The sequence below is a fragment of the Rhipicephalus microplus genome, chromosome 8 (assembly GCF_043290135.1).
Source record: "Rhipicephalus microplus isolate Deutch F79 chromosome 8, USDA_Rmic, whole genome shotgun sequence".
NCBI classification, from domain to species: Eukaryota; Metazoa; Arthropoda; class Arachnida; order Ixodida; family Ixodidae; genus Rhipicephalus; species Rhipicephalus microplus.
Window position 1 is genome coordinate 20,966,266 of NC_134707.1, and position 23,649 is coordinate 20,989,914.

Below are 23,649 nucleotides of genomic sequence, written 5' to 3' on the forward strand. Positions count from 1 at the left end.
AATAATCAAATGGCAGTGAATCAGCAGTGGGTAAATAGGGTGATCATGATGATGATGTAATGATGATTTCTCTTCGTTAGTAATGGGATTTCTATGATCATAATCAGCTCAGTTGTAAAGGACACACTGATGAGCAATGCCCTTTTTTCGTACTAGTGAACGACTATTTCGCGACACCAAGAACCCCACCCTCGTGGCGTAAAGGTGCTTAGTATGATAGAAAACACGCAGAAGAAGAAACTCGGGTGGTCAAGTCGCTTACAGGTTATCAGACCTTTTGCCATCGCGTCAAATAGTTCGGCGGCGCCTAATATGGACTATATAGTTCTCAATCAGTAAAAATGAAGTACATTGTCCTCTGAGGGGGCCAGAAAATTAACATACCGAATTTGAAGAAGTTTGTAAGAGCTAATGATTCGAAGTTCGATAAGCAGACTGAAATTTGTCGCCTGACTGAAGTGGTGTCTTGCTGATTCAGCACAAAATTGAAAAACCAAGTTTTGACATTTCTTTGATAATAAGCATTTGATGGTCAAATCAACTCAGTGGAGTTAATAGAGCATATTTTATGAATTGAAATTCATTCGTCACTTTTCTGAGTGTTCATTCAATACTCATTCAAGGAACAGGGCATAAGATTGAAACTTTCAATCGATTAATGTAGTTATGCGGCGGTGTTGCTCATGTGAATTATTTGAATATTTTTGTGTGTGTTATTTGCACCTACACTTGGCTACCTGGAGCATATTGTATTTTTATTAACGTACCTTTTCTTGTGCAGAGTTTATAAATATATGCTTTTTTCCTTATCACTGCTGTTTTGTGTAGTTTTTTCCATTTAAGTTTTATATATTGATGCGTCTGAACATTTATTGTATTGTACACATGTTGAAAATCTTCCTATTCCCTCTCTATTTAATGGCCTCCCGGTTCCTTAGGGTAACTAAACACACAGTGCGATTTTACCCCCCTTCCTTGGGTTTCACGTATGCAACTGCCACATCAGCCCATAATCATTTGCATATCTTGCTATCTTTTAATCTTGTAATTGATGTACTGCCTTGAATAATTGAGAACTGAGATACTTGGCGGCCATTTATGTCAAAAGTGTGGGCGTGCGAATGCGGACACAAAGAGAAGTGAGAACGCCACAAATATCTTTTGTGGACGTTGAATTCTTTCTTGTCTGCCAGGTTTTGCATGCCAAGTCTTTTAACATCCATCACCTGGTTGATTGCTTCATGTTCGCTAAGTGTTGGTGCAAATCAGCGAAAAAGACAGGAGGCGACACCAGAGAGGATGCAGAGTACTGTCGCCTCTTCTATTTCATTCTATACGTTGCGCTGGTTTGCACTCGTAATTATGCCGTTGCAACACGCCCATAGCGACAGTATTCTAATCTTAAGACTAGCCAATGTCGACCCCATTTAGAGAACAGGAAGTTTTTTCTGGCACTGTGGAAGCACGACACAACGCTTTGGTTCTGAAGAAACAGATTCTGTCATGGTATGATGAAAATGATGCAGCCTCTCCCGCGCACTTTCAATCAGAGAGAGAGTCCATTTTTGCCCAATGCTCAGTATGAAAAGAACAATAGGGAGCTAGGACACGGCTGGCCTTGGTCGGCATCAAATCCGTGGTTGTGCCGTGAACACAAAGGAGCTCACCCTAGATATCTTCGAGAGAGAATCAGCTGGGTGCCTGGCCCTTATAGATGAAAGAAAGTGGAGACGTTATGACAAAATCATTAATTATACGCTCCTTTGTGCTCCTAACGATATCATTGACAAGGTATTCTCATGGTAAGCACTCCACCTTCTCCATGTACAATCTTCCATCTCGCCCTACAACCAATAATTGGACTGTGGCCAGAAAAGTGCATGCTGCAAAAGGCCATCGTCCTCCTAAATTGCTTGTTAGTCAGTACTTAACTACACAAGCACTTATGGTGAACAGCTATATGATTGTACGTACTAAATGATATGCTAGTCTGTATAATATCGGTAGGCCTTGGGTGTAAATGTTTGCCCGTGAACATCCACACCACAACAATAACTACTGTACATTTCCTTGTTATCTGGGTCACTTGTTGCAGTTGACAATTTTTTTATCTTTGCTTGTTAATTTTTGTGCTTTGTAATTACTCCTCTTTTCTTTTCTGCTGCATGCCCCACCACGGTGGTCTAGTGGCTAAGGTACTCGGCTGCTGACTCGCAGGTTGCGGGATCAAATCCCGGCTGTGGCGGCTGCATTTCCGATGGAGGCGGACATGTTGTAGGCCCGTGTGCTCAGATTTGGGTGCACGTTAAAGAACCCCAGGTGGTCGAAATTTCCGGAGCCCTTCACTACGGCGTCTCTCATAATCATATGGTGGTTTTGGGACGTTAAACCCCATAAATCAATCAATCAATCAATCAATCAATCAATCAATCAATCAATCAATCAATCAATCAATCAATCAATCAATCAATCAATCAATCTTTTCTGCTGCACAACTCAAAGCAATGAATAAACTTCCAGCTCGCCATGTCAGGTTAATACAATACGGAACATACCTTTCGTCTACGCCAATACCAGCTCTTGTGGCATTTCGTGCTAAGCATCCCACGTTCTAGAGGCCGCAGCAAAGAGAACTCTTAGACGCCACTTGATCTTAGAAGCATTTGCTTTTGTTTTGCTTCAGACGCACGACAATGATCATTCTAGGTATTACTAAACGCGTGAACAAGCAAAGTTTTTTGGAGCCCTGCTTTAACATTAGATTTGAACAAATAACGAAGGGTCAATGCTTTTACTTATTTTAGCGCAGGATCTTGACATATAAAAAAAAGTGCTTCAACCTGCATCAAAAAGACGTGACAATTTTCACGTGACACTCATGTAGATTTTTTAGGGATGAAGCTCCTTGTGGCCAAGGCTTGTCTGTGCGCCTGTCCTCGTCTGCTTCTTCTTGTGGGTGGTGTTTAGTTGTGCTCTCATGATGGCTTTTATGTCTACTACGTTGGTCTTGGGATTGACGTTGTGCGCCGTAGCCGCAGTTGACGATGACGATGATGCTAATAACGATGAAGAACAAGCGTGTTTCAGACCACCACGGTACACCACTTGCAAGCCACTCACTATACGTCATGACGATGACAATGACGTTCATGTCGATGAAGAACAAGCGCGTTCCAGACCACACATTTTATTCATGCAATCACGGCACCGTACATGCACTATACGTCATGTCATCATCATCATCAGCCTGACTACGTCCACTGCAGGACAAAGGCCTCTCCAATGTTCCGCCAGTTAAGCCGGTCCTGTGCTAGCTGCTGCCAATTTATACCCGCAAACTTCTTAATCTCGTCTGCCCACCTAACCTTCTGTCTCCCCCTAACCCGCTTCCCTTCTCTGGGAATCCAGTTAGTTACCCTTAATGACCAGCGCTTATCCTGTCTACGCGCTACATGCCCGGCCCATGTCCATTTTCTCTTCTTTATTTCAACTATGATATCCTTAACCCCCGTTTGTCCCCTAATCCACTCTGCTCTATTCTTGTCTCTTAAGATTACACCTACCATTTTTCTTTACATTGCTCGCTGCGTCGTCCTCAATTTAAGCTGAACCCTTTTTGTAAGTCTCCAGGTTTCTGCCCCGCAGCTAAGTACCGGCAAGATACAGCTGTTATATACCTTCCTCTTGAGGGATAGTGGCAATCTACCTGTCATAATTTGAGAGTGCTTGCCGAATGTGCTCCGCCCCATTCTTATTCTTCTAGTTGCTTCAATCTCGTGGTTAGGCTCTGCGGTTATTACCTGCCCTAAGTAGACATAGTCTTTTACAACTTCAATTGCACTATTATCTATCTCGAAGTGCTGCTCCTTCCCGAGGTTGTTGTACATTACTTTCGTTTTCTGCAGATTAATTTTAAGACCCACCTTTCTGCTCTCCTTGTCTAACTCCGTAATCATGAGTTGCAATTCGTACCCTGAGTTACTCAGCAATGCAATGTCATCGGCGAAGCGCAGGTTACTAAGGTACTCTCCATTAACTCTTATCCCTAACTTCTCCCATTCTACGCTTATGAAAACCTCCTGTAAGCACGAGGTAAATAGCATTGGGGAGATTGTGCTCCCTGCCTTACACCCTTCTTGATTGGTATTCTGTTGCTTTCTTTATGAAGCACTACGGTAGCAGTTGATCCCCTGTAGATTTCTTCCAGAATGTTTATATATACTTCATCTACGCCCTGATTCCGCAGTGTCTGCATGACGGCTGATATTTCTTCTGAATCAAACGCCTTCTCGTAATCTATGAAGGCTATGTATAGTAGTTGGTTGTACTCTGAGCATTTCTCTATTACCTGATTGATAGTATGAATGTGGTCAATTGTTGAGTAGCCTGTTCGAAATCCTGCTTGTTCCTTTGGTTGATTGAATTCTAATGTTTTCTTTACTCTGTTAGCAATTACCTTTGTAAATAGCTTGTCTACTGCAGAAAGCAAGCTGATCGCCCTGTAATTCTTCAAGTCCTTGTCATCTCCTTTCTTATGTATTAAGATGATGTTAGCGTTCTTCCAAGACTCTGGTACCCTTCCCGTCAGGAGACACCTCGTAAACAGGTTGGCTAGTTTTTCTAACACAATCTGTCCTCCATCTTTCAGCAGATCTGATGTTACCTGATCCTCACCAGCAGCTTTGCCTCTTTGCATGCTCTCCAAAGCTTTTCGGACTTCTTCTGTCATTACTGGTGGGGTGTCATCTGTGTTACTGCTAGTTCTTATAGTATTAAGGTCGTGGTTGTCTCGGCTACTGTACAGATCTCTGTAAAACTCCTCCGCTATTTTAACTATCCTATCCATATTGGTATTATTTTGCCTTCTTTGTCCCTTAGTGCATACATCCGACTTTTGCCTATCCCAAGTTTCCTCTTCACTGCTTTGACGCTTCCTCCGTTTTCCAGAGCGTGTTCAATTCTCTCCATGTTATATCTTCTTACATCGCATACTTTACGTCTATTAATCAACTTCGAAAGCTCTGCCAGTTCTATTTTGTCTGTTGTACTTGACACTTTTATGCTTTGACGCTTCTTAATTAGGTTCTTCGTTTCCTGGGAAAGCTTGCCAGTGTCCTGTCTAACTACCCTGCCTCCAACTTCCACTGCACACTCCGTAATGATACTCGTCAGATTATCAATCATTGTATCTACGCTAAGGTTGGTTTCCTCACTAAGAGCCGAGTACCTGTTCTGCAGCGACACTCTGAATTCCTGTACTTTCCCTCTCAGTGCTAACTCATTGATTGGCTTCTTGCGTATCAGTTTCTGTCGTTCCTTCTTCAAGTCTAGGCGAATTCGAGACCGTACCATTCTATGGTCACTGCATCGTACCTTGCCAACCACTTCCACATCCTGCACGATTCCGGGGTGTGCAGTCATTATAAAGTCTATTTCGTTCTTTTTTTCGCCATTAGGGCTCCTCCACGTCCACTTGCGGTTTTCTCGTTTTCGGTAGAAGGTATTCAAAATCCGCAAATTATTGCGTTCTGCGAATTCTAATAGTAGTTCTCCTCTGGCGTTTCTAGTACCGATGCCATAATCTCCTACTGCCTGGTCTCCAGCCTGCTTCTTCCCTACCTTTGCATTAAAGTCGCCCATCACTATAGTATACTGTGTTTTTACCTTACTTATTGCCGATTCCACGTCTTCATAGAAGCTTTCAACTGAAGCGTAGTCGTGGCTGGATGTAGGCGCGTAAGCCTGTACTACTTTCATCTTGTGTCTTTTATCCAGTTTAATTACATTACCTACCACCCTTTTATTAATGCTATAGTATTCCTCTATGTTGGCAGTTATGTTTCTGTAAATTAGGAACCCCACTCTCAGTTCTCTTCTGTCGGCCAAGCCCCGATAGCAAAGGACGTGCCCATTCTGTAGCACAGTATAGGCCTCATCTGTCCTCCTAACCTCACTGAGCCCTATTATATACCATTTAACACCCTATAGCTCCTCGAACGTCATGTACGGTGCTCTTACTATACGCCATGATGACAACGGTGATGCTGATGACGATGAAGTTGATGACAATGATGGCCATGAACAACGACGGGCTTGTGGAGCATAGACGACGATTGATATGCTCTACGATGCGTTTAGTACCAGTATGGAAACCCCCAGGGAAACGTGCGCAGACCTCGTCTTTGCAACTTCAGGCTCAATTCGATAGCACAAAGTATAATACAGAAGGCAAAACGAAATACAGAACTTCACACAACATACCAGTTATGACCAATGAACATTGCACATAACCACACAACACTTGCCGCTCATTTACTTCCGTGAGTGGTCAATATCATGGGTGATTTACGGTGACAGTGAACGACCTGGCTGCTTCACTCTCTTATCGTCATTCATTTAGTGGATAGGCGACGTTCTTTCCTCAATTTTCACGCTGATATCAAAAGAAAAATTGGCGGGCTCTAAATATAGGTTTCAAGCTAAAAATATCATCCACTCATTGTAGCTTCTTTCTAAAATTAGGTTAATAAGGTTCTCTCCTCGCATATATTCCCTTCCAACGTGAGTGTCTCCACAACACAGTATTTCATTATGCTCACGAACACTTTTTTATTGTTGTACTTTTCATGTGTTACCAGTTGCAGGTGACGAAATTGAGATTATTGCCTACGGCGTTAGGCCCGTAACGACGAGGGCATCACACACTCGAGGCAATGGGAGAATTTCCGGAGCAGGTGGTGGCAGTTCATCTGAGAGTTCAGGTAAGGAACGTTTAAAAGAAGAATGTGGAGTTTGGTGCTGAAATATAACTGATTAGATGACAAAATGTGGGATATATTGATAAGAATAAACGCTTTAGTAAGGAATTTTTGATACTGCAGAGCAACAACAGTGAAAAGAAAGCCATTTAAAAGTGGGATGAAACATTTCTGCAATTCTTCGGGACTTTATGGCATGCTTACAAAAGAAAGCATTACTCTTCCTACTCTGCTTGCTAATGTGATGTTAGCACTTTGCCCTAAAAATAATTATTGACGAATTCAGCTGCATAGCTATTGCCCGTTTAATGGCGTATAAAGCTGGAGCTTCTCATGGAGACCCTTTGAGGCTAGCCGAGTTGAAAGGTGCATTAAGTCCTCTCCACCTTGGAACATACACGAAATCAGATGGAGCCACACTGTATTGAATAAAGCATTCCCCGAGACAGAGCGACTTCTACACGAAAAAAAAAAGCTTCCCTTGACGTAGACTCTAAGAGGACATCTTCAATAAGAAGCTATCCTAAGCAGAACGCATGCCAGTGAATAAAGTATCTGCGTTGCAATTTCTTGTATTGACTATCCAGCGTGTTTTGCAGTGCGAAAGAAAGCGTTACACAGAGTTCGGTGAAGAAAAAAACATTCATCTGGTGCTTCTGTAGCTGTTAGTTTTTATCACAACAGATTGCTTCTGCCAGGGCATCACAGGTGAGAGCTGTCAGAATTCCTACAGTAGAGAGCAATCAACCATAATGCACCTGCTGAGTAGTTCTTTCTTTTAAATGAGTACATTTCTTTCAAAAATACGAAATAGCGCTTCTCGATCACATATTTAAGAAGAGTGCCAGAATCGCTAAGCAGAAATGTGTGTAGTCACTACAGTATTTCAAAAACCCGTTCGAGGGGGGGTTCACATCATGGATAGGATGAACTTACCCTGGTGTGGGTTTTCACTACGCTTTTTTTTAGTTTGTCGGCTATAAGCCACATCGATGTTGCCTTATGGGTGTGGCTCTAGTGCTTCGCTTTATTATGTACTTCGTAATAAATGTTTCTCGCCCCGAACACTCAGAGACCGCTATACTAGCCATTTGAACTGAAAGATTTCTTCCTGGTTTTCAGAACTAGGAATTGCCAATGGGCCACGTAGAGGCCCCGTAATGCCTGGGCTACCAAATGGCGGCAGTACTCCTCCAGAAGGCTCATGGCATGGCGGCATGGAAGGTAAGCAAATATCATAGGGTTACCTCGAGTTTTTGAAGCTCTGCTTGATGTCCATTTCATTGCATATTTATTCTGCGCATTCAAATTTGCAGCTGACCAGCACCATGCAAAGTGCGAAAAATGCAGACAAACTGGGAATGTTACTTCACGGTAAAAGGGAGCAAAAGCTGAAGACAAAGAGATATTCAAGTGTTAGTAGTTAATTAGTATCCATGATTTCCCTTAAGTTAGATTAACAAGACTTAACGTGAAAGGCATTAGGCCCTCATCAATGTGTACTTGTGTGCGTTGTTCTTAGACTCTAGCTAACATCCTCAATTGTTATGATGCTAGCCATGTATTTGGCATAGGGAGATTTCAAATAAGCAAGTATGCTCTCGACAAGCAGATTTTTAAACATCATATGGTTCGAAAGAGAGCATTGTGACGGCTGGCAATTGACTGAATGAATTGTAAAGCTCGGGAAACCCTTCAGACAAATGTATGCAGGTAGGGCGGGTGGTATTCACGTGAAATTTTCACTTATATTTCCTGGTGCAGGGGGCAGTGGCGAAAATGGACTACCTAATAATATCGGAGGCTTAGGCGGCGTGGAATCTGGCATAGGTGGTCGCGGCATCGAAGGTATGTAGCGTCTTGACCTAAACTATTGTATTCATTATGGAATAAAAAATGTTATCGCGCACAAAAAGGCGAATATGCATAGACAAATACTTAGAGCAATATGTTGGAAAGACGTTACACAACTCTGAAGTTATTGTTGACGTTTGTACGTTGTTACGTGGCTATTTGAGACGGTGCCCAACGGTGTCAGAGGTAGTATCGACAAATGTGATTAGCCTTCGCCAGGCCTTTAGTTTACCTGTACTTTTCTTGAGATGTTTAGCAGCCTTCAAAGGTGGGTATCTGGCAGGGGTTAGAAACGAGGGGGGCACGCCCCCCACTAACAGCTCCTGCAATATCATTTTTCCTCGCCCCCTCCTTTTGTCGCCTCAGCAAAAACAGAGGTATGTATTAACGCCCCTATATATATATATATATATATATATATATATATATATATATATATATATATATATATATATATATATATATATATATATATATATATATATATATATATATATATATATATATATATATATATATATATATATATATATATATATATAACCCTGCGGACGAACGTCGCCCACACTTCAGATACACTTCCGGAGCCCCTGGTATCTGGCATTTATTCCAATGATGTAGGTCACCACTGGAGCGTATACTAGGTCATGATATTAGTATCATTCGTACTAGTTAAAACTATGTACAGAAGAGTATGTCTTTATGTGAATTTGAGAGAGAGAAACTTCCAGACACTTGAGACGGTCACCAAATGTATGGAAAAAGCAATGGCAAGTCACTCAAAGCTCAGCACATTCAACACCAAGTGACCGGCAATAAAATTCGAAGCAGTTGGCAAGGAGCGGTACGCACCACATTCGTCGACTTCGACGATGCCATTAGATACTGATACTGCTGTTAAAAACGTAGGTACAGGGTAGTCATAAGGTAAAGTGCGCTGCCACATGTGGTCCTATGGCAGTAATGCTTGTGAGCTTCTGACGACCCCTGTACCTCAACGTCAAACAATATGAACAGTAGCGCAGCCAGGGAAGGCCACACTGGGCCGACGTCCCAAATTTTTTTTTTCGACTTGGCATACGCAGTGTAAATTGACTATTTCAAGGATGTGCTACTTTCCTGCCCCCGAAAACATTTCTGCTCACGCCTTTGAGTGCGGAGACACGTAGGTTTAAAATTGGCCCCAGTGTCACTACTTCAAGCTTTGACAATCTCAGTTTAGAACACGTCTAACGGTCATGGTTATGAGGCTATGAAATTGCCGGCCACCCCTTAATTATTTTCTTGGCATCATAAAGCAATTTGTTGCTGCATTTTGGTGCGTCAGACAAAAAAATGGCTGCACAACCTGAAGAGGGTGCGAAATGTGGATCACTTCGGTTTATCAAAGATTGAGTATGCTGCACCTAAAATTGAATACACGATAGTTTCAGCTTTTCGAGTTCATCAAAATGCCACCTCTGGTAACACAAAAGAAGCCTGTGACCTCGTTTATTGCAGTTCAATGTCACCATCACGGAACCACTTAAGCTCTTCAGTGAGTGAGAGTACGAACACCAAGTGGTTCTAAGAGAGAAAGGAAGAAAAAAGTGAGCCCCGTAACTGTCTGCTTCAGGGAGCGACACCTCAACAGTAGCTCACAAGGGATAGGGGTGAGGAGGGATTAAAAGAATAAGATTAAAGGTATTGAGAGAGAGAAAGATGCGCTAGGCAAGCGAGCGGGGACTTATCGAGGGGATAGGAGAGATAGGAAAGATGGAAACACGGTCACAGGATTCCGAGGATGGGGCACCACTTGCGAGAGCTCTTGTCGACGCCAGGAAATGGCGTAGGGCAAGTCCGGTAGGTCAGAGCTGGGCTGTCGTCGAAGGTGGCGTCAGGAGATGACGTAGGGCGAGCCCAGTCGGCCAGAGCTACGCTGACGTCGGAGATCACGAGGGCACAACCGGTCGGCACGGAATTTCGCGAGGGAGTCCCCCGAGAGTGCGAACACACCCAAGCAAAAATATAGAAAAAATGGTTTCACTTACGTACCTAGTGTAGTTAGTTCAACGTAATACATAAAAAGAGAGAAAGCTGCTTCAATAGAAAGCTCGAGATGTTTGGCTGGTTTGTCACCTGGCATGCTACTCCAAGTGCTGGGTGATGACTATAATATACAGCGATAAACACATAACACGTACAGTCACGTACACGCATAATAATGCAATGATGCGACACGGACTTGAGATGGATTAGTATGAACCAATTGTTATTAGTGATAAGTGTATTTAAGACAATCAAAATGATTGTACTTTGTTTTGCACGCGTGAAATGAACACATGCCCGAATTCACTGAATTAAAAAACTCTTCTATTATAAGATACAATCTACTTACCATTTCAACATAATTCGTACAGCACGTAATTATCGCACTTGGTTGCTTTTTAAGCCGTAAGGTGAATTAGGTACTAGTCTGTGAGCATTAAGCACGTTTGAAGTGATGATCCAGTTGGCAAGTTAAAAAGCGCGTCTAATGACAATGAGAGCGAACGTTGGCAATAACAACTAACGATATTTCTACTTACTCAGGAAGTACTCTGGATGTGATCACTTATTTTTTTCAGCATTATTGTACACGCGTGACAAAAATCATTGCATATTAAGGACAATGGCTTCACATCGTTTTTCAAGAGATATATTGGCACATCATTGCTTTGGTACCGAAGTTTTTGTTAAATAAATGTTCCCCGTTACACACACAGGTGGAGGAATCGGAGGTATTCCTTCTGGCATCGGCTCTGGTGGCTTATACGGTTCAGCTAGTGGTGAAATTGGAGGTTAGTATATAAAATAATTACGAAAGAAGATGTTGCTGTACACTTTACTAGAATTAAAAAAAAACTATTGAAATCGCAAAGAAACCGAAACTGCCGAAATAATAAAAGTAGAACATTGAAGCCATGCCACTTAGGGAGCTCAAATAAGATGACTATTTGTGTAGTTCAGGATATGGAAGAAACATTTTGCTGGTGAAACTGTTGACGTCAGCCTCTTAGCAGAGGCCTATAACAGCCTCTAGCGGAGGCCTATTTTATTGCATCAAATATATTTTTACAAAGGTATTTATTGTAAGTTTTACCTTACAGCAAAGTGACAATGACGTAAAATCATAAACCACCACGTGCATGCACTTTACACGACAATGCCTCGCGCAAAGCAATTGAATTTCATCGATTAGCATACGATGGATGGGAGCCATGAGTGAGAAACTGAGCTGACATGACTTCACGGCGACAAACTGCTTTGCGCAAGCTTTAATTAACTGCGGTAGTGCTTCCGTCAGTGAGGCTAACGTGGCACTTTGTGAGAATTCGATCGACCGACAGCGTTACAGTGCGACTTTATCAGGTGACGCCACCATAGAACGTCAAAATAATTTACCACTTCGTGACATCGCATGATCACTTCACCACGTGAGGCGATTGATGACATCATCGATTATCATAATTGTCATAGTCTACCGGTCAACAGTCGACCCATGTCAGGGGCATCGCCACAGCGTCTTACATGCACAAATATGCAAATAAAATATAGCAGCGCAGAGAGGCATGTCGTTTTCAGATTTTTCACAGAACGTAAAGTCGAGCTTCGGCTTGCTCTCGAACCGGTGAGAAGGCGCCACGTGACCGGACCAAAATGGGGCACACCGTCATGACTTGTGTATTTTTTCTCCGCACACTTATTCTTCATGCAGCAATCGCCTTAATTTTTCCTGTGTCACCTGAAATTTATTCCCCAGAAGCTGGAAGATCAGCAGGTCTCACAGGTGGTTTACGGGGTGGCATCAATGGACGAGCTGGACAGCCTTCGCAACCAATGTTTCCTGGACTTAGAGGCATGGGCAATGACTTCGGCGGTGGCAGTTTCAGTGGAGCTGGTATGAGAAGTGGCAGTTTTGGCGATGCCGGCTTTGGTGGACTCGGAGGTGAAGGAAATTCAGTAGAAGAAGGTGAGCTAATATTTGACAGATATTAAACGAACGTGCAAACTTTAGGTAGTATATTTCAACTATTGACAATATACATGATGAGCTTATGCATATTTTACGACAGGAAGGCCTTTATTTAGTACTAGTGGAAGAGCGATACACTTTTTGTTCAAAAAGAGGCAGGAGAAAAAAAAAGGCGGTCGTTGCTGCTATATATGAGAATCAAAGCACACGTGCAAGAGATACTTTCAAAGACTTGCTGATATATTGCCAACAGCAAGCAATTTGTTTTCCTAGAAAATGCAACTGATTCTCCATCGATACCATCCTATGACAACGATACCATCCTATGACTATGTTTTCCTACCAGCATAAAGTTTCAATATGCTTCTTATGGTTGAAAAAAATGCGGCAGTGTCAAGACACAGGAATCAATATTTGTTGAAGAAAATGTTGTAGCGTGAACTGCATAACTTCATTACGGTTTTTCAGATCACAATATAGGCTATACGATCGGTATTTAAAAAAAATTCTTGAAGACGCAAAGCAGAAGAGTGAAAGGAGGACTCCACGGACATGCTTTCAGTTATTTCTTATACTATATCTTCTTTAGGCTCTGAAACACACGCACTACTACTGCAAGCAACAAGACAGAGTGCTCGGTCTTGATGAAGTCTCCTGTAAGACCACTGTTTTTGCTACTAAAGGAACTACAAAGTGAAGCGGTACCACGTTGATTAAGACGAAGTTGTATGAGGCTGCTCAATGTCGTTTCTCTGTACGCCAGCCCCAAAACGGGTCCTTTTTTGTTCAAATAAATTCCACAAGAACAGGCAGATCGCCATCAGTGCCACGAGTTGGTCCCAGCGGTGGCTTCAGCGGAGAAGCTGGGCAACCTCCGAGAACAAGCTTTGGTGGACATGGTGGTAGCGGCTTTGGCGGTGGTCATCTCGGTGGAGCAGGTTTTGACGGAGGTCATTTCAGCGGTGGTAATTTTGGTGGTGGCTACAGCCGAACCACTTCAAGTGGTGGTTATGGTTGGACCAACATGCCTTCGCGGGGACCGCCACCACTAGGGATGCCGGGAGGAGGGACAGGACGCCTCAGCAGTGGAGAAACTCGGGAAGAGGAAGGTGAGTATTTCGAATATAGAAAAAAAGATAAATTAAGATACTTCAGCAATCGGGGATGTATTTAATTGAACGATGTAGCTGGTGGTATGAAGGACCGTAAGTTCTAACTGCTAATACAACATGAATAAATTTTGGCTGCCAAGCCTGGTGAAAGAGGAGAAATGTTTTTATGTGCAATTAGTAATTCCTTATTTGGTATTAATATAAATTCTTCACAAGAAGCTCATATTTTGGCAACATAGAAGTGAAGAATAAACCTTATTTGTCTCTGTATACTAAATAATTGAAATATTTGCAATATTTACATCGAAGTAAAGAAGGATTGCCATATAGTATGATGATGCGTTTTTTTACGACGACATGAATTTGACTGCAATAGTTTCTTTTGGGTCAGGGTCCTTTGGCGAACGCATGTTATGAGGGTACAAGGGGTCGTCGACGGCTGACCTGAAACTCGCAGAATCTAATCCCGGCCCCATGGGCCTCATTCTCGAATGAGATAAAAACGATTGAACGCCATGTTCTTGGACATAAGTGCACGTTATAGTCAAAACTTTCTAAGCCCCTCAGGTACGGCATCAGTCACAAGTAAATATAAATTCCTGGACGTTGAAACTCGCAATTTTCCTATTAATGCATATCTCTTGACGAAATGCAATTTGAAGAAAATATTCTAGTTTGATGTGTTAGCACATGCGTTCGCAGTTCATATGTTGCAAGAGTGTTTTCTCATTTGTCCGCATTGTGCTCGGTGATATATGAAATGCATATATATCGCGTGTTCTACCACGTAAAATGTTTCTGTGTTCCACAATACCAGATTGTTGAAATGAGGGAGCCTCACATAATAAACTCACTACTGTTTTGCAAGGACATGCTTTTCAAATTATTGCTGAGGTAGCCTCTATATATTGGTTTGTGGGGCATGTCAGAATTGATATCTCAGCACTATAAAACTTGCTCTCATCACGTGTTTTGCGGAAGCACGGTTTGTTGATCGATGGGTAACGCTGGGCTTGTTCAAATGGGAAAACGTAAAGTGGAGGCGTAGAGCACCGAACTTACAGCCAGAGAATGTGTGTCTGCGGGTGCGTTTGTTGGCACATGAGCTTATATGTGTTTCTCTTGTTCTTTGCTAGGTGCGCTGTGCCTGAACCTCTAGCATAAAATTTTTTATTGTGCCATGTTTGGTTTTTTTAGCATTGATGTCACGAACTCTGCAACTGCAACTAAGCCAGACGAGGCTTAGTTCCTCAGGAACTCGTTGATATTTCAAACAGTGCCGAACACACTCAAAATAAACGGAACAGAAACGCGTGATGTCATTTCTTTCACTATAAAGACTGCTCTGCTCAGTTTCATCGGAGAGGTTTGACACAAAAATCATCTTAACTGTTGCCCCCAATCACTGAGGTGGTTTTTCGATTATTAAAAGAGCAATCCTTTTCTATAGGCTTCAGCCAGACAACAACAAAAAAATTGGTGTCTAATAATAAATATTGCAATTGTTTGGGTATGAAGCATAGCAATGGCATCGAACTTCTAGAACCATCTACTTCAGTGAAAATCTTGCACTCAATTGTTCAGCTTCCACGCTTGTGGCTACATTCTACTGAAGAACGAAAAGTAAGGACAGGAAAAGAGACTACAACTCTTGCTTCTTCCTCGAGCTCATCCTCGAGGATCTGAAAGACCAGCGATAATTCGTCGCCAGGGCCAAGAGGGCAGTCGACACCAAAGGGTCCCTGGACTAGGGGACCCTTCCACCTTAGGGTGATATCGGGCATCGCTCAAAACACTGAACACTGTTTCAAGATAAACGTTAATCTCTCTCTCTCTCTCTAGCTCCTTGCCAACCTCTTTAGTGGCGTGTTGCTTCAATCTTCATAGTGCACCTCGAAATGCACATAATCAGTGACTTCACTTCCGTGACACGATGACACGATGACACGTGACCAGTGGCATTCCGTGTCGCGACCTTTCTTATAGAGTTCTGCAATTATTCACTGTATCACTCTGATGCTTTTTACATGTGTAGTACCACACTCTTGAAAGGTTGACGCTACTCACAACTGCATTCGTAATCTGTCTAGGTCATCTTTTGTTACAATACTCGTACTTCCTTTTTTTCCCACCTATTTGTGACAGCTGAAGGCGAAGGCAATGAAGGAAGAGGAGCTGGAGGAGGCGCCTTGTCTTCAAGGAGGAGACCGTTCGAGAGCTTGTTTAACCGTAAGCTAAGTTTTGTATTACGAGCGTTGATTACAGTAGTATTTGACAACATTTATCATTCAGAAAAACATTGGGATAAGGATAAAGAAAGTGGTCACTTTCACTCGCAGGCACTGCCAATTAGATTTATCTGAACTTGCCTGGGCTTGAAGGACAGTTCAGCATTCTTTTATTGGGCTATTTGACAACAAAAAGGTGGCGTTGATGTCGAATGTAAGCAGCGACATACAATATTAACGCATTTCATAATAACCTTGTGAATCCATCAGTCCTTTAATAAAAACATCACGTGGCGAATCGAAGACGTCTAGCTTGACTGCTATACATAGGAATATTTAGGTGCGTCTTGCTACCAGCGATTTTCCGGGTTACTCGAGCAAGAAGCCTTTGAGTTTTCCTCAACCCCACTCTGGTTTCGCGGCTTAAGTACATAGTGTGGTACGAACAAGTGTTTTTAGCACCGTTGCTGTGGAACGTTGGTCACCTTGGTATGCCCTCGTTGTTGCGTGGCTTGAGCTACCCTTCTTCGTGTTAAGATCTATATGTGGGTAAGGAGCTACTCGCCAGAGCGTTCACTGTAAGTGTTCACAGAAAATTACAAGAAACTGGAATGCTACAGCAGCTGAAAGTTGCTCAAGGTAGAGTGTCAAGCCCGGCACTTGTCAGTCTAACCTTTATTCGATTATTCGACAAGTTACAAGGGAAATACAATTTTATATTTGCACTGATAACTGCATAGCCACATCAGGTGTGGCTTGCCTTCCTCTCCGCACCCGGTTTGAGAAAACTGCCAGAATCATGCCACATTCTTGACTTTTTAGTCAAGATCTTGTCAAGCCACTTTCGTAAATAAGGGTTCGAGATCGCACGTGAAAAGTGTGCAGTGGTGGTATTCACCCAGACAGCCATGACTAGCTGCTGAGGGTATACCTATTAACAGAAACCTGTGCTATTCAACAGAAGTTGCAGTTGCGTGATAGTTGTATCTTTAATAGCAGTATCATGCAAGTCCTAATATTGTGCGTGCCCTGAAAGTCGTAACATTGTGCACTCTGACCATGTACCACTTAAAAAAGCAGTTGACTGCCACCGGGTAGTTGTTGAGATTTCTTGCAGGAAATAACAGGGGTGTGTTCATAATCTTCGTGTTACGACCATACCGGGCAAATGAAAGGCGGGAATTTCGGGAGCTTGCTTCGTTGCTTGACACAACATAAATGATAACCCGCAGATTGTAAAGCCAAGAAAAGTAAATGACTCATGAGTTTTACTCTATTACGTGTAGCATAGTAAATGGATAATAGGCGGCAATGAAGTCAAGTCGTCACGAACCTTGGGGAAGATAAGGCATTTTTCAGCAGTTTGAGTATGATGAACATGTGCAAACCTCTGTGTGCAGTGGTCCTACACACGTCAGAAACTTCACCTGTTATTTTCTTCTCTCCATCTCTTTACATACTTTCTTTCGTGTCTTTCTATTCGCGTTTTTCAATCTGTCAGCTCAGTGGGGTAAACCAGGTGCTCTTTTGGTTAACGTAACAGCGTTAATCCTTTCTGCTTTGTTCCTTCCAAGCTGTTATCTTGGCAGGATACTACTGGCACTGTTAGCCTTCATTTGTTTAGAGCCTATACATGTGCACGTGTGTTTGTTGTGTCTTTCACAGTGATTTGAATGTCCTTGCAGCCTTGCGCAATTTAGCTCGAGGCGCCATTGGCTCTGTGACCAACGATCTCGCTGGAACCGGACTCCGTTTGTTACAAGGCACCAGGGCAGGCAGGAGGTTGGAACGCAGAGGCAGACGTAAGCTTGAAGTTCTTGTCACATCGCTGAAATAAGTAATCCAAATCTGCCAAAAGACTGATAACCGCAACCTAACAAGTGACAAAACTACTTTAGTGGGAAAGTCTGATTAAAAAACGGTTGCAATAAGAAGCAGAATTATGCGTGAGCTATTAACATGCTTTTCTACTGAGGGACCGACTCAGGTTTCAGTATTCTGCACTGAAGCCTTGATGGAAGCAGTCAATTAGCGTAGTTAACCGCTTGATCGCATAATAGCTATCAATCTTAAAACTAATCTACTCGCGATTCGGTATTAGTGTACTGGGGGAACCTTCGTTCAGCATAATTACTGGCCATTCGGTTTCGGAACCTCTGTAGCTCTAGTAGCACGCAATGGTGAAATAAACACTCGCAAAATTCTGGCAATATTATCACAAAGGCTGGTAGTACCATTACTGAGGCTTGAGAAAGAGTGCCACACTTGCCCTCGTAAACTGCTTGCATCTGTTCAATTCTCGTTCCCGCCTTTCACCCTATATTTGATAGCCAGCATTCTGAAGTTCTGAGATGTCGTAAATGCACCAAGGCGAAAGAATAGGGGTTATAACGACTAATATACAATTGAAATATAATAATGTGAAATGAAGAGTCATGAAATGAAAGAGAAAAAAAAAGACTTCATTTCACAAACGGCGACATGATACTTTTCTTGGTAACTAACGCAAATCGACGAGTTCAAGGTACAAGAACGAAAAAGATGGTGTGAGAAGTGTTCTTCAATGTTTTGCGCAGTGCGAGTGCTCACTACATAAACTTGCATAAGAGCTGTGCACCCATTTTGAAATCTCATTGTAGGAGAGAAGTTGCAACATAGACAAAAATAGATAACATGAGGCAGTTTGAAATGCATATTTCAAGTCGTGATATTACCAGTCTAACTGAAAGTCATCATTGCAGAATTCGGGAAAGTAGAGAATGCCAGCTCCGCAAATGACGCTCATTATAACTGCAATTGTAAATGGCAGTAAAACCGAGCTAGGGCTACAACCAAAACTGTAAATGGGACAATCTGCCCATGGCACTATATGCAAGAATAATTTAATGCAGTTATTATGAACGAAAAAAAAGTGTTATGCTTGGCGGTAGAGTTAACCCACTTATAATAATTGCTGGTTGCGTACTTGCAGCTGGAAAGTGCGGCCAAAGTACGTGATTTTATATAATAGCTGCGCAATTTCCAAACGACTTGTCTTACATGTGATAAAATGTTTCTACCACCACCACCTTACACCATTGTGCATGATGGCATTTCTTAATTTTCTATCGGTTTTGTTCACAGGCTTCATGACGCGTTTGTCACGAAGAGCAGACTCCCTGAGAAGAACGCTAGGACAACGACGAAGAAAGCGTTCGATTCCATTAAACGTAAAGTTGCCGTCAGCTGCGATATCGTCGAGCATCGTAGATGGCGTTCCTGGTAACTATATATGATAAATAATATTCAGCGCTGCTTTTTTGTACAATACGACAACAGCTCCTCAAAGCGTAACTGATCTTGAGTGTAGTTTTTGTCAGAAACTTCACATTTGCGTAGCCATTTCGATACTCCCAGGTACAGGCGTCTACTATTTTGTGGCTGCTGACACTAGCATGCCCTTGCGGTCTGTAGCCTCACTTTCATGTTTTTGCTAACTGTAACCACAACTGTGGAAAGTTGGCTTTAAGAAATCTTGAGTGATACGAGAGACGATCATATTTTGGTATACAAAAATATTTCTTATGAATGCCATCTTCAGAGAAATACTAATAAATTCATACCCTTAGGCGTACTCACAGCCTACTACTACAGAATTTGAAAACATAAATCTTAAAACTGTGTCTTGCTGGGCAAGTTGGTCACATATTGCAAAAAGCAAAAAGCAGCGCGAAATAGACGAGACGAATGAAAAGCTACACAAGATTGTGTGTTTGTTCGCTTTTCTTGTCTTTTAAATGCGAAGCATATCTTAGCAAACTTGAGTGACTTTGAGCGTATCTATCTAGCCGCTTACGTTTGGGTGCTCTCGTGATCAGCCTCTTGGCGTGAACCAACATTATTATGGGAAGGTAAGATGATTCGACGAAAGTTACGCGGTTGTCAAAACATAAATAATCTCGCATTCCCGTTGCATACGCCATCAAACACTTTCCGCCAGACAGTGGCACATACCCACGGGCTAGAATATATGTGCCACTAATATGCATGTACGTACCACAGGTGATTCACACTTAGTATCTACCAAGGAAGGACGAGAACACACATGGGCAATTTCAACGCGTGAGCGTTAACAAATACCCGACATCGGTAGCGTCAACGTGGTGAAAGGAAAAAAATAAATGATATCGTCACAGCTGGAATCGACCCGAAACATTCTGCATAGCAATGAAGCATTCCACCACAGAGCTACGCCAGGTATCAAAACTACTTTTCAAACAGACGCTAATCTTGGTGAAACGTCAATAGTGTTTGCAATGCTGCCTATCCAATTTTATAAACATTACATATGTACTCCTTTGATACAGCCATCACGTCGGGCTAACGTCAATTGTGGTTAGTTGCCGTACGCTGAAGTTGATTTGTGTAGCAGTGTCCAGGAGGGCCAGCATGTTCGCGATCTACAGCGCTTCAAATAAGCTTCTGGTGTTACTAGTACGCATGTACGGGTCGCATGCGCAAGCAACTGGTAATATAAACATCTACAACTCTTCAACGTATGTCTGTGCACGCAACATTTGTACTATATTTAGTGTAATTTAATGACGTGTAGCTCAATAAAAAATTGCGACACACTCACCATTTTTCCGCATGAGTCGCATAACGTCGATTCCCAAGATACGTGAGATCTGCCGATTTTTTTTTTGCAATATTACGTTTTTAGAGATGTTGGGCATGTTCGTTGTTTCTCATGATTCTGGTATTGTAAAATGTCATGTAGAGTACCGACAACTCTACTAAGATTTTTTTCATTGTGTATAATGAATGTAGTCCCTGAAGGATATAAATGGTGTGCCTAGGGGAACGCTTAGCATGATTCAACTCAATAACACCGAATCTTAACATGTCCTATGAGCTAGAAGTGCTATGAGAAGCACGTGATGATAACAAAATCAAATCTTTATGTATCGTACATGAAAGCTTACATACCTTATCATACTAAATATTCGGGAATGGACACAGAAGCGTAGCATGACTAACAGTTCATAAAATTATTTGCACAGCTTCAAAAGCACGTACGGCTCCAGCGTTCGCATTCTTGTGTTGAAAAAAACAAAGTTGTTTCGCACTAAAATGCGTGATAATTCCAAGCATCTACTTTCACGCTACCGAAAAAATGCTATGGCCGAGACATACGATGGTTCATTTCTGGTAGGGGTACTGAGGTTTTCATTAAGCTTGCCAGCTGGCCTCGACAGCGGTTTCGACAGGGCTGCGGTGATGCGCATGCTTATTAGTGAGTTTTCGGAGTCAGCCCACTGAACCTTGTCAAGCTCAAGCAGCTTTGTTGTTAAAACGAATCGAAACGTCAGGTTCAATATTGTTCCCGCTGCATTTACTACTTTTCTGAAACAGATCACGTGAAGATGGTGCACTGTGGCCGTCATGAGGTACCTAACCGGGGCCACCACAGGGACCGCTTCTGTCACCCCGAGACAACGTGGAAGAACGTGCGGCGCCTGCGCCCAGACTGCGTCTGCGCTCCAGGGTACCTACGCAACTCGTGGGGCGACTGCATAAGCTACGCCGAGTGCCACCACTGCATGAACAAGCATCACATGAATATGGACTACAACTTGTGCGAATCGCAGTGCCCTCTCGTGTGCAACCAGCCTATAGACACGAACTGCCCCGATACGTGCTATGAAGAGTGCGCCTGCCGGCCAGGTTATATTCGGTACGTCTCCAGTTGATCGCCTCAATTTCACTGTTCACAGCCTGTCCTGCGCTTGAAGGAAATCGAATATGACTAGGAATATACGCCAAAGCACCAATATGTCCTAGAGATATAGGCGTCATAATTGTTCAGATATCATCCACAATAGAGAGGCAAAAAGGAAAGGCACCTTTATGAAATGCCTCAGCCTTCACAGAACTATACAGCAGCATACACTAGCAAAAAGGCGCAATGCAGAAAAGCCAGTGGAGAAAAGCGTACTTAAGTAGTCTTTGCTTTCGGTTTCTTCTTAAGCTTTGCGACCTTTCGATCATGTTTGTAGTATCTCTTCTTGCTGCTCTCTTGTGTCTTCTCTTACTTTGTCATTTTTTTATGTTGATTTCCATTCATTTCTCTTGCTCTTTGTATCTTTCTTTCTCTTTCATTCCTTTCTTTTGCTCAGCCCCCTTTCACTGACCTTCATTCTTTCTCTTTCTGCATATATTTCTACCTGTGGTATATTTTTGTTCGTGTTATACGGTACTTTGTCCTTTGCCGTCTTTTCTCCTCCTCAACATAACACCTCTCCTTCTCGCACTCACTTACCTTTCCCGCCCCTTGTTTCACTATAAAACACAAGGTTACGCTGTGCTCCACTAGTGTGGCTGGAACTCTACTGGCGTACCTTTCAGTGGGTCTTGTTTATATAACCTTATGTATTGTCAAATGGGAAATAACTTTCCACCTTGAAGTGTCAGAAAAAAAAAGCCACCCCACATATTCCCCCGAGGGGCACTTGAGTAAATGCGTCGCAGAGTGGTGGGTGTATCATGTGAGTGTTTCGTAATTGGGTCAGGTTTGGGAATGCTTAATTGTTATTTCGTCTTTATTATTCTTATTTATTCAATGAAGGTGGAGCATTGCCTTCAACGAGTGGTGGAACGCTGATATTGAGTTGCGCCCCTCTAATAGCTGACGGTACTGTTGCTTCCATCTCATCTACTTGAGTCGAGTAAAGCGTCAAGTCAAACGAAAGCCAAGTAAAGGCGCCCTTGACTGATTTGCGAACGCTCGATCCAGTGACGTTATACACGGGGTGTCCAGTGAAGAGCAGTATTTTTTTTACAAGCAGACGCTGCTTGCGTCCGTCTTGTTAGGCGAGAAAGGGGGGCGGGAGCCACACTTTGCACGAGACGCCAGCATGCGGCACGACACGCGAGCATGCTCAGTGGGAGTGTAGATGGCACCGCCAACGCCGAATCCATGACATGGTGCGATTAAGAAAAGATCCGCGTTAAAAGTAACTCACTAACATTTTTTTATTTCAGATCACGTCCCAATGGCCCCTGCATAAGCATCCACCAATGCCTGCCGGGTTGCCCGAGTCCCAAGCAGTACTTCACCCTCTGCCGCTCGTCCTGCCCAGCAACGTGCGCGAACCCATACCCTTCAAATTGCCCCAAATATTGTGCCGGTGAGGGATGCGTCTGTAAGCCAGGCTACCTCGCCCTTACTCTCGAACCCCTCAGATGCGTTCGACCTGAACAATGCCCAGGATTTCACAGAAGGTGTCACGGCGCAAACCAGGTGTACACCACATGCAAATCACGTTGTCCGCCGACTTGCTGGGGTGACAAGGAGCCTCGGATGTGCACTGCCCAATGCGCTGGCAGCGGCTGCGTTTGCAAGCCGGGATTTATGATCGGTAGCTGGAGTCCACTGACTTGTGTTCACCCCGCTCAATGCGCTATGTTTAACCAAACTTCGCATTTGATGCACATCGAATTGCTCAAAGCCTAACCCTAACCATCATGTGATGCAGTTTTCACACTGACCTAAAGCCTTTTTATCAGTGGGAATGTGAGACTAAATTAAGTTTATGGAAGCCAATGCACGATTATTAGACTCATCGAACTGTGAAACAATAAAATAAACGCTATCACTTTCTTCAGATGTATTGTGTCGATAAGTAAAATTTTTCACATGCATAAAATTATGAAAAGATATG

General features: G+C 42.9%; 1 protein-coding gene across 4 annotated transcripts; it reads left to right on the plus strand.

Annotated features, from left to right (window-relative positions):
* Nucleotides 1-1,594: 1,594 nt before the first annotated feature.
* On the plus strand, nt 1,595-23,594 carry LOC119165736 (uncharacterized). Of its 4 annotated transcripts, none has more exons than XM_075871264.1 (12): nt 1,595-1,802; nt 6,639-6,761; nt 7,881-7,982; nt 8,523-8,606; nt 11,357-11,431; nt 12,394-12,603; nt 13,416-13,715; nt 15,864-15,947; nt 17,632-17,748; nt 19,070-19,207; nt 21,341-21,662; nt 22,970-23,594. In XM_075871264.1, the coding sequence occupies exons 1-12, from the start codon at nt 1,715-1,717 to the stop codon at nt 23,439-23,441; spliced, it is 2,115 nt and encodes a 704-aa protein (XP_075727379.1). In that variant the 5' UTR covers nt 1,595-1,714; the 3' UTR covers nt 23,442-23,594. The 4 variants fall into 4 exon arrangements, with proteins under 4 accessions (XP_075727379.1, XP_075727380.1, XP_075727382.1 ...); XM_075871265.1 differs by having other exon boundaries at nt 12,412-12,603; XM_075871267.1 differs by lacking the exon at nt 11,357-11,431 and having other exon boundaries at nt 12,397-12,603.
* Nucleotides 23,595-23,649: the final 55 nt, after the last annotated feature.

Bases quoted from the DNA above. Each gene is read 5' to 3' on its own strand.
- LOC119165736 (XM_075871264.1), top strand. From the start codon at position 1,715: ATGAAAGAAAGTGGAGACGTTATGACAAAATCATTAATTATACGCTCC. The intron at 1,803-6,638 runs GTAAGCACTCCA...ATGTGTTACCAG, and splicing joins ATTGACAAGGTATTCTCATG to TTGCAGGTGACGAAATTGAG. The intron at 17,749-19,069 runs GTAAGCTTGAAG...TTTTGTTCACAG, and splicing joins GTTGGAACGCAGAGGCAGAC to GCTTCATGACGCGTTTGTCA.